The sequence below is a fragment of the Lissotriton vulgaris genome, chromosome 7, assembly GCF_964263255.1.
Source record: "Lissotriton vulgaris chromosome 7, aLisVul1.2, whole genome shotgun sequence".
NCBI classification, from domain to species: domain Eukaryota; kingdom Metazoa; phylum Chordata; class Amphibia; order Caudata; family Salamandridae; genus Lissotriton; species Lissotriton vulgaris.
Window position 1 is genome coordinate 406866926 of NC_141695.1, and position 11765 is coordinate 406878690.

Consider the following 11765-nt stretch of genomic DNA (forward strand, 5'->3'; position numbering starts at 1 on the left):
TTTTCTGCTATTGTGAAGTTCCCTCCCTCGTAGGTTATATTTAGAACCCTGGCTGTTTAGGTCTGGGCTATGATAGCAAAGTTGCCAAATTGACCTATTGTTAACACAATACACATAGAGCGGGATTTGGGTCCACCCTTTTCAGCCAGTTGATTTACAATCAGTCAGCCATATTTTAGCTAAGCCTCTCACCTCATATGACTGGTTGTTTGGGAGTCCCTTCGCCACACTTGAGTGCTTTAGATGAAACTGCAAAAGGGTGTTTATTGTACAACAAATGTAATACTAAATGAAAAAAGTTATGCTGCCAAAGAAGTAAGGATGAAATATAATGAAAAATCTGCATCTTCAAGGAACCGAGGGGCTTCTATTACATAGAATTTCTTCTTGCTAAACATGTGCACCTTTCTAGCCAGGACATAGCTTTATGAACTAATTAATGTTCTATTTATTTAGTTAGTCATCAAAGTAATCAAAGTAATACATATTTTTCATTCCTCCCACCACTGCAGGTCTGAGCAACATTATCGGAGTGATTGTTTACATATCTGCCAACAATACGAGCGAGCCAGCGGGCAAGGCTTCTGACGAAAAGAAAAGCCATTACTCGTATGGTTGGTCTTTCTACTTCGGAGGGCTATCATTCATACTGGCAGAGATGATCGGGGTCTTGGCTGTCAACATCTACATCGAAAAAAACAGGGAGGCCCATTGCAAATCTCGCACGGAACTTATCAAAAACCCGTCGGCCATTTTACGACTGCCCAGCTACCGTTTCAGGTACCGCCGGCGCTCCAGGTCCAGCTCTCGGTCAACCGAGCCCTCCCAGTCCCGGGACACGTCGCCGGTGGGAGTGAAGGGGGTCCCATCGACTGACATCTCCATGTACACCTTGTCCAGAGATCCCTCCAAGGCCAATGTCAGCAGCCTGTACAACACAGAGCGGGCAGACCACAGCTTCCTGCAGCTTCACAACTGCTTCCCCAAGGAGTCTGGGGTCACCGTGACCGTCACTGGCCCAGCGTCCAACACGGGCACGCTGGGCAAGGATGGCTCCAACACCAACACGCTAAACAGGAAGACCACGCCTGTGTAGGGAGTGGGCACGCCCGTGGGGTGTGTTTGTGTGAGTGAGTGTGTGTGGAAGTGTGCGTGTCTTGGCGACTGTTGTGGGAGGAGGTATTAGCCATTATTGCCATGAAGCAACATGAGGAAGATTCCAGAAATGTTTTCCTTCACAAAGTATGAAAGTTCGCAGAGATAGATCAGGAAATTGGAACTGGTGGACGGAGAGAGGAACACGATATAATAATAATAGGTTGCACATAAAGAACAGAGAAAATAATGTATGTTTAAGAACACTATAGAGGCAGTGTAAGAGAAGAAAACTGAGACATGAAAGGAAAAACGCATTTAAGAAAATATATGAAAATAGAGACGGGGAGGAAAAAATAAGGAATGATTTAAGCAAAGAAGGAAAGAGTGAAGAAAAAAGGCCATGAGAGAGGAAGGATGGAAACAAGAAAATTGGGTGAATAGGGGAAGAAAGATAGGAAGGAAGTAGGGAAAATAATATTTTTACAAAGTTAAGTTTCTCTCTGAATCGTAAGCATATCCCAGCTTTGTTGGGTAGTTAGACGGACGTTGCTTGCTGTGTTGCTGTTTGATCCCAGAATGTCCTGGCTCAGATACAAAGCTTCAGATGAAGGAACCAATCCCTGAAACTCTATCTCTCCCACAGTGCTGAGTGGAGTATGAGCTTGTCCTGCAGGCCTGGTGACAACAAAGTGCATGGTTGTTATGGCCTCGTGCCAAGTCACTGACTGATGCCAAACAGCTATTAGGAGATGCTAAACTTTATTGGCTGAGGCGGGGCAATCAGGGGTCTAGGGTGAACTAATGTCAGTCATTCTAGGGCTTATTTAGACAGCCAGGGCCGGGTGTTGAGTGGTTATGGGAGGATGCCTGACAGTCATGAAGTAATGCTGGGCTATTCTTGACTGATGCTGGGTAGCCATTGGCTGATTCTAAGCAGCTGTTTCATGTGTGCTGGGCAGTCATACACTGATGTTGGCAGTCGCCGGCTTATGATGGACAGATACAAGGCAGTCACAGACATATAGGGAAGCCAGGGTATGATATTTGGCTTAATGAGCTGATGAAAATATTTATGGTCTAATACTGACGTCAGATACTGAGCAGTCTTGGGCTCATTCTAGGCATTCATTTGCTGATGTCAGGTAATCGCACCTAACATCGGCTAGCATTGTCTGTTGTGGAGCTGCCACAAACATATAGACCGTTAACCGGATGATACCCTGAAGTCACAGGTTGATACTGAGCAGTCATTGGTTTATGTCAGGTAGGCACATCCTAATACCAGGCCGTCATTGGCTGAGGCCGGACATCCGCAGCCTGAGGGAGAGCAGTTAGTGGTTATTGTCAAGCAGTTACATCCCAGTGCCTGGGCATCACTGGCAAAGGCCGGGCATTCACAGCCTGATGGTGAGTACTCATTGGATTATTTTTAAAAGTCAGTGGCAAATGCTAAGAAGTCATTTGCTATTGTGGACAGTAATAAGCTGGCGAAGCACGCTCGTGGTAGAGGTGTTGAAGTGGCAAATTTTGTTTTTGTGAGAACTTCCCAGTTTCTGCGCTTAGTTGGCAACGGACCTTTTATGTGGGGTTTCATGTTCCATTTCCTTTTATGTCGTTTTGAGGGGGAAACGTTCGCCAACCTCCATCCAGCTTCAAAAAGAAACCGGCGAGCTTGTCAGTTTGCGAGGATGTTTTTTACAAAACATAAATGAAGGAAATTCAGAAATCTTTAAAAAGCACACGTAGGCTAATTATCAGAATCTCCGGCCGACTTTGCTCACTCCATAAAAACTTTGCGCATAGACAATTTGTGGTTAATTACTGGTTTGACATAGACTGATGCGAGACAGCAGTGCTTAATTTGTGCCGGTGGTTACGGGAGGTGGGCAACACAGATTTTTCAGGACTGAGGGTTATTTTTCATCTTCAGACTTTGACCCAGGAAGAAGGGGGGAAAGGGGGAGAAAGAGAGCGATAAGAAACAGTGGAAGGGATGTAAAAGAGCCGACGAGAGTGGGTTAAAAAGACAAGAACTCTAGGGGGCGTAAGAACTAGGGAGACCGGCGTGAGATGTGACTGGCAACCTTGTCAATCGACAGCCCCGGCATTTGGCGGGGGCAGCGACGAACTCCTTAGAAAACACTCGGGACCCATCACTTATTTTATTGTTTTATTTCTTTATTTGTTTTTACAAATTAAGCAGTGCGGGCAGGAATGGGGTACCGAAGGGCGTCCCTGGGCTCTTCGGGACATTGATTGTCTATTGTCAGGGGCGTGCTCAAGAGTGGGCGTGTACTGATGTTGGTCAGTGAGACTTCAGCCATAATTTGTGCACCTAAACCATCACCCCCGCATCAAACTCCTCCTACTAATACCCCACAGACAACAAACACTGCCTGCGGAGCTGCCGGGACAACCGACCCCCCACCAGCAGCTGCCAACACAGCGCAGGCAGGTAGGACCCAAGAGAGGGGTGCAGCGGGCGCGGGAGGGGACAGAGATGGATGGAGGCGTTTACACGTTATGCGGAGGGCCCGCGCCGAGCAGGTGTCTGGGACAGATGTCTCGCGCTCCTCTGTCCTGGGAGACTCCCTCTACAGATGAGGGCAAATGCATCCGAATCAACGGGTAATCTACCTCTGCCAGCATCGCCCACGCGTCGTTTATTTCGTGTGTTCCTGGATGATCACCCCGCTGCTGTTTTGGATAATTTATGGCGATGCTGAGCTGGGAAATGCTTTACTTCGTCTGAGGGAGCTGGATCGTATGGATTAAGCACGGAGTGGAGCGGCGCCGGGCTTGTACAATATAGATCAGAGGCACAGCCACTCTGGGGGGAGAGCAGGAAGTCTGAGAGGCCGGCGGCGAGGCCACGACCTCAGCCGAGCCCTCCGTTTATCACAAGAGGAGAACACTGGTGGCAGGGCTGGGGGACTGACGTCACTCTGGACCGAAGCTTCGTAAGTGATGCACTGCATAGGCGGTGAGCACGTAAGCAGTGCTGGTGGGAGGCCTGAGGAACTGACGTCACTTTGGACCGAGGTCTTCTAAGTGATGCAGTGCATAGGTGGTGAGCCCAGTAGCAGTGCTGGTGGCAGGGCTGGGGTACTGACGTCACTCTGGACTGTAGCCTTCTAAGTGACACAGGGAATGGGCAGAGAGAGCACATGTTGCAGTGCCGGGTGGTGGGAGGGGCGGGAGGCTGACATCACTCTAGACTGAAACCCTCTGATTGACGCAGAAAATGCACAGCTAAGGCAGGGCAAGTCGGTGACTGAGGACTTTGAAACTCTCAGTTTATAGGCAGAAAGATTAGTGCAGACAGGAGCAGAGCTGGGGTGGGTGCCTGACAGGCCAGTAGGATCCATTGTCTTGTTATCACACAGCAGAGAGTATGTAGAGCAGAGCGGGGTTCAGGCGGCGAGGGAACGAACACTTTGGATCACAGGGACAGGGACAGGACAGGCAGGACAGGCAGGAGCAGACCGAGGGGAGGTGAGGGACTGGCAGCCATGTTTATCCCAGCGCAGCGGGAGAGGTAGGCAAAGGACCGGCATCCTCTATTTATCCCAAGAAAAAGGAGAGTGCAGGCAAGAGGAGGAGAGAGACCAACACCCTCAGTTTATCCTATGGACAGTGAGTGCACGGGCAATGAGAGGGAAAGGGGGAGGTGAGGGACAGGAATCCTCTGTTATCACGGGGCACGGGCAGTCCAGGCAAGGACTGGGCTAGTGGGGAGGTGAGGGGCCGACAGCCTCTATTTATTATGTGGAGAGCCCAGACACAGGCCTGTTAGAGGGGAGAGACCGAGAAGGCTGGGCTTTGAAGCCCTCTGAGTATCATAGGACAGGGCGATCCAGGAGCAGGGCTAGTGTAAAAGTGATTATCTGATGCCCTGCCCTGTACTCAGGGCGAAGCAAGCGGTAACAGTTCATTTTTATCGGTAACTTCTATAACTGCACCCTATTTGGACCAGCCTTTCATCCGCACATCATCCTAGTGGTTCCCAAACTTTTTTGACCCGTGGCTCCCTTGACCTAACCGGCAGTTGGCCGTGGCTCCCCGCCATTTTTTTGCTGGTGGGTGGGTGGGGGGGTATGTACTTCCTGTTGTCTTCCTTAAAGTAATTGGGACGCAATGAAGGTATTATAATGGTTGGAATGCTTGAATTATTATTCTCATCTTTCACTTCACTCATCTATCCATCCTTTTGTCGATCTACCCCCTTTCACTCACTCATCAATCCTTACATCCACCCTTTCACTCATCCACCCATTCACCATTTCACTTATCAACTCATCCATCCACACATTCACTTGCCCGTCATCTACCCTTTCATTCATCCATCCATCCATCCTTTCACACACCCATCCACCAATTTACTCACCCATCAGCTGCCCTTTCACTCATCCATCCACACACCGATCCACCCTTTTACCCATCCATCCACCCTTCCACCCATACATCCATCTATTTACCTTTTCTCTCATCCCTACTTCCACACATTCACTCATCCATCTATCCTTTCTTTCATTATCTATCCATTCCCCCTTTCATTCATCCATTCATCCTTTCAGTAATCCATCCAGCCATTCATACATTCCTTCACTTATTTACTCACCCACCTTTTCACATTATGAGCTGAGCCTTTGTCTGCAGAGTTGCAGGCAGAAGAGGCCTATCAAGAACGAACTACAGCAAGGGGTGGGGTGGTGGAGAGTGCACTATGCCCCTGCACATAGGCAGACTGAAAACGTAGAAGTCATGAGTCACACATGATGCACAGTGCCAGGATGTGAGGGGACTGTAACATGGTGTTGTTTCCAGGGCTTTAAGTGGTGTAAAAACCTGGGGGGTCTCTTCAAAGGGGTGTTGGATGTAGTTAAGAGCGTAGTTTAAAACACCTAGGCTAAAAATCTGCTCTTAGCATAGTGTTGCGCCCGACTGGTATTATGTTATTTCTTGCATTGCATCCAGATATATAATACAACAAGTATCATTACACCAACAACAAGCCAGGATTACTGGCTTTGTCAATGATTGGTAGTTCCTTAAAATAAAAAAGCAGCAATCATGTCTTTGTTGAATAAAATACTTCAGTTCTAAAATGACGAGACAGAGAAAGAACGATAACCAGTTATTTTTAACTTGTTTTAAATGCTTCTTTAAATGAAGTGTTCTCTAACGTTGCAGTTTGGGCGTTTTACTTTTTATCTAACAGAATGCCCTTCTGTACACTGAGGCAGGAGGAGGCCACCACATGGTTTAACACCCCAGACTGCCCCATTATCATTCTGTGTGTGGTACTGGCAATCAGCGGCATACTGAATGACAATGGGCGGGAGGGGCTGCTCTTGTGCTCTAGGAAGAGTGCGAGGCGGCTCCATCAGCGGGGGTGAGGCCTCTCACAGGGGAGCAGCGCTGCTCCCTGTGATGGCCAAAATTACAGACAAAAGGCGCACGGACGGTCTGTCAAATGTACCGACAGTTGGTCACCCTAGACTGCGCGCGGAGCCCCTGGCACCTCATTACAGTGCACCAGGGTGCAGCTGCGCACAGTTTGGGAACCATAATCCTAGCCGATTGCCCCCTCCATTTCGGTCACAGCCCTTTGTTTCCGGTTACGCTTGCTCTCTTCGTTTGCCGCATGCTCAGGACTGGGCGGGCAGGTGTAAAGATGGAGAAGTGTTGTCTCCGACAGCTGGAGGGGTCGGAGTATCCCAGGAAAGGAGCAGGGCTGGTTCACGACTCGTAGGGGGCGAGGACTGGGGATACCGGCAGTGACATAACTGAAAGTGATGGGGAGGGGCCCTTAGTCTCCCATATCTCAGTCATGCATTGCCCTTGGGCTGAATGAAGGGTGGGGCCCCCTGAAGCATTGGATCACATTGCACCCCAGGGACTGCGTGGGCCTGAGTTACACCCCTGATGATGGGACCACATGCCACTCTCTGGTTATCGCAGGACAGTGACAGTGCAGGTTCGCTAGAGGCGAAGGTCTCTCAGCACTGGAGGATGAGTGCACATAGTCACATCAGGTCAACAGCTACCCCCGCCCCGCAATAGACCCAACATCCCGCAAATAACACACAATACACCAGTGTTAGATTGGGAAAAGTTGCTGCAGGTTTATTACATACAACGTTATGTAATCACGGTGGGTTATCTTACGGGCGATCCAAGGGCAGGCCGCATTCTCGCCACCTGCCCGCCTGATGAGCCAAGCAGCACAGTGGCGAACCACCCATCTGCTGCGCCATTATGGTAATAATTCTACTCACGCCTCTTGCGGGGCGTATCTAGGCAAACCCCTGGCTGAACAGGCACACAACCGGCCGAAGGACTACTGGGGTGCCGACACGGGTTCCCGGGCCTCCCATGAGGTTCCAGGTTAGGCTCTGGCACCCCTATGTGCCCGCTGAAGTACAGTGCTGCACCTCTCTGATTCCCGATCGCCCTGTAACTCCGCCTGCAACAAAAAAGAACACATTAAAAGTTCCCCCAGGTGCCCCCCCAGCTGACACTCAGGGTAAGAGGTATGGTGGGAAAAGAGTGTCCCTTAAGCCCGACACGTGACGTCCGGAGCGGCAAAGAGGCTTCTAAAATGGCGAGGGGAAGTTATATACCCCTCACCCTGCCTGCCGCCCCGGATGTGAGTCACTGGCCCGCCCACCCTCCTACCGGGCTCCACCTGCCCGGGAAGGAGTGGATGACCAAAGGTAGGGGGCAGGGGTGGCCCTCTGAGACTACGGGCACACCCTCCTGATGGCCACCGGTTGGCCTCAGGCAGTCGCATTTATCTCGGGAGAGAGGCAGTGAAGCAGTGGGGCTGAATGGCTGAGGACTGACACCACTAGGCACAATAGCCCTCTGCATGTCACAAGCCAGGAGCAGTGCATGCAGGAACAGTTGTGAATGCCTCGTGAGTGGAGTAGGGGGGTGGGAGGTCTGCCCGGGTGTCACTTTTTTGAGGGTGTTGGCATGCGCAAGGGAAGTTTTTTTAATATTAATTCTCATTGGCGTTCCTAAACGCCTCATATGCTCCTTTTTGTCTGTCGCCCGTACCCCCTCCCGTCGCCATTCATCAGCACCCCCCGCCCACTCTTACCAGCACTGGGTGGCAAACTAAGGGATCGCCCCGGGCGTCCATGGCTCTAGCTATGCCAGTGTGCCTCATGCAGTGAACACATTGGCCCAGATTTATTGTTAATGCACAGAACGCAGAGTAAAAAAGTGCAACGCTTCATTGTGCCGCAGTAAGAAAGTAGCAGTGCAACAGATATGGTAAGGTTCACCTGCCAGTGACATCATTGGCAACACTCACTCTAAATCTCATGGTTATACGTGACGCTAAGCCTTGCACTGGAATGAAAGGCGAGTCAGCAGCGTCTGGCCTCGGACTTGTACTAGAGGTACACCTTTTAATATACATTTCTAGGTGTAGATAACAGCAAAGGGCTCAGATATGTACGATTTTTGTTTCAGGGTAAAACACACTTGTTACATGTAGCTATATTAGGCAATATATACCTCTTGACTTCTGCTTTCAGTAAGCGTTAACATTTTGGGCAAAGCCAGATCACTCAAATGTACTAGAGCAGCCTCTGTGTCAGACTACAGGTATTTGCTCTGGACTGCCCCAGACATGTCCCTCTACCCCCTTTGCATGCATTAATGGATAATGGCGCAAGGGGTTTGGGTGCAGCACGAGAACCAACTATCATTGAAAAACACATTTACATGTGAATGTTGACCCTTTGTTGCTGTGTGCAACACTTGGTGATGCCTTGCATCACACAAGAACCAGAGCAAACCCATAGCAAACATGGGACATAAATCTATCTCCTCTCTCTTCTTATCACCAGATGGTGACTGTGAGGGAACAGTCCTGGGGTTGGAAGCCTTCTAGTTATCATTGACCAGGAAAAGTGCTGGGGAGAACAGTGGAAGAGGGGAGAAGGGCAGCACTGGCAGCTGATTGTGTTTTTTACACAGATCGGAGACAAGGGGGCTCACTTACTATATGTTGATGCATGGAAGCGCAGCAAGCGTCCTGCTCACTGCTGGGAACCAAAATAAAAGAGCAGGAATGCCCTCTATCTAAAAGATGTCCTTCTCTTCTGCGCCAGTCCGCAAACAGCAGCCGTGGGCCAATGCAGACACCCTAACGCCCTGGTGCAGCGATGTCTGCGCTGCCGGGATGAATGTTGTTGTGCAGGAAGAGACACCTTTCTGCACAAAAACAATCATTAATTGTGTTTTGCTTCGATGCAGCACACGTCGAAAGTGCAAAAAAACGAGAAGAAATATAAGTTTCGCTTCATTGCACCACTCCTACGCCTCACCTGGGGAGCTGTAGGATTCTGACGCATTCCCAGATTTAAGGAACATTGTAAATCAGGGAATGTGTCAGGTTCCAAGGATGTTGCATGGGAACACCCACAACACCACCCATGGAATGCCCCTTTCAGGCAGAGTAATGCATGAAAGGGGCCCATACTTACAAGGCCATGAAAAGTCACGCAGGGTGAAATTACGCACCCTTGTAATATGTGCAGACACACTGCGTGACCTGTGCATCAATAAAAAGTAACTCACCGGCATCACAATGGGATTGTAATTAAGCCCCAGTGTTGGCGTTAGTGGCGTAACACAAATGTTGGAGACTCCCAGCGAAATGTGCTGAGGGTCCCAAGGCTCCTATATCTCAGAGATAGCCATATGCTTCATCCATTGAGGAGGGAACCAACTTAGCACAGTAGGGGCTCAAGAGGTCTACGTTACACCCTGGCTGGCAGATGCAATGTCAGGTTTAAGATTGGGAACCCCCTTACACTTCTTTCAGGGGGCAGGTAGTACTGGGTACTGAGTAAATGGACTTATTTTATTTGCAAAGGAGAGTACTGGCACTTGTGAGCAGCGGTGCAGCAGTTTTAGTGGGTCAGTTGTTGCATTTCTTAGTTCCAAACAGTGTTTAGAGTGCGTAGATTTCTTTATCAGTTTGCCGCATCATTGTAACTCTGTGGTAAGAAAAAATTGAATCTTAATTTGGTTGCAGCTAAAACAGCATTTAAATGGGGCACTCGATGAGCCTGTCATTGTGCTACACCAAGACAAAGTGTGTTTGTTGCTCCGAACCTCAGTTATCCCAGAGCAGTACTTACTTTGAGCCGGTTGTTATCGGTAGGGCCCACGGCACTCTTTTTGGGGGACAGGCACTTATTTCTCTTTATCGGACAATTCCTGAGAAAAGAGAGGGAACAAATACACAAATGGGAAAAAACACACGGAAGAGAAAGGCGGAAAGCCCTCATGGTGGGAGAAAGCAGGAACCTGTAAGAGTGAGTGCAGGTAGAGTCTGGTGATGAATTAAAGAAGCCTGATGTGGATTTAGGAGGTCGTAGCTTTGGAATTCGGCATACCGATGTTTAATAGAACCCCGGCCATAGTAATATGAGAAGCACTTTGAGCACCCGCACTCATTATTTTACAAGTAAGAGAGTGTACCAGAGCATGGTTTAAGATCCCGACAATGGTTTACAGAGCCTACAATTCCAATGCCACCATATTCATGCTGGACTGACAAATAAGTCCCACCAATGCCTTATGAGCCTCCACCAGCTACTATTTAATTATTTGCCCTTTGAGCAAACAAAGGGTAGGTACTAACCACTCGGTGTAGGGCTCCATGCTATGGTGCACTCTTCCTGCATGTCTACATTTTGTTGAAAACCATAAGAGATTCAGAAATGCTGTGAAGAATCATTTCCCCAGAAGGCTGTTCAAAGTTTAATTTTCAGTTTAGTTTGTATTTTTATCATCATGTCCTTCCTAAAAGAGATATCATTATACTCAATACACTTTGCATGGTTTAACCAATACACAATATGGGCATTAAAGACATCCAGGGAGTCATAAGAAGCTGCAGCTTCAGCGTTCTTCACAAGTCTGAAGGCAATGCGTTTCAGCACTCTGCCGTCACTCTCGAGAATGCAAATATCCCTGTTTATGTATAGTATGCTGAGCCTGAGATAGCATATCCTTAAAACACAGTGGCATTGCAAGGGCTCATAAGCCCTTACCTGGAATCCAACTGAGTAGTGAAAGACTACCTGTGTAGTATGCTCCTCACACCTCCGAGTCCTGGTGTCTGTCACCTACAGCTACAAATCTGGAGTGAAGATTTACTTTCTGGCCTCTGGAAAACAGTCGAGGCTGAAAAGGTGTCATGTACCATGCAGGGTTTTAAAAAGCACCACAGTCAACTTGAAGTTGTCAAGGAAAAGAACCATAACCATCTCTGAAACACTCGGAAGTACTGGGACAGACACTCACCTGGCAGGCTTCACATTTAAAGGGATGCAAATGCTTGTTTGGCGAAGTATACAGAATCTTGTCCCCACTTGGAAGAAGACCAGGTGCAAGCACAAGATAACCCCCATGTACTGGCTCTGCACGATGTGGGGCTTCCTACAGTGGAGGGGTTTAGCTCTTCAGATCTCACCTTGTGACCAGTAAAGGTGGCTCGGGCTTTATAACTCGGTTGATTAAAAGTGAATTCAGAAGTTGCTGGGTGCAATGATTCCTTCTGCAAAGAGATGTCAACTGGAGGGACACATGTCTGAAAGAGACATATGTGTAATATTATAAATATTCCAGGAATTCCC

The 11765-nt window shown here is 48.8% G+C and overlaps 1 protein-coding gene across 1 annotated transcript in view; it reads left to right on the forward strand.

The window, feature by feature from the left end:
* CACNG8 (calcium voltage-gated channel auxiliary subunit gamma 8) overlaps positions 1 to 2226 on the forward strand; it is a 115669-nt gene extending 113443 nt beyond the window's left edge. Inside the window, exon 4 of the mRNA XM_086928696.1 lies at positions 513 to 2226. Within this exon, the coding sequence (XP_086784822.1) occupies positions 513 to 1096 (584 nt within the window). The 3' untranslated portion in view covers positions 1097 to 2226. The remainder of the gene's footprint in view (positions 1 to 512) is intronic.
* The last annotated feature ends 9539 nt before the right edge of the window (positions 2227 to 11765 follow it).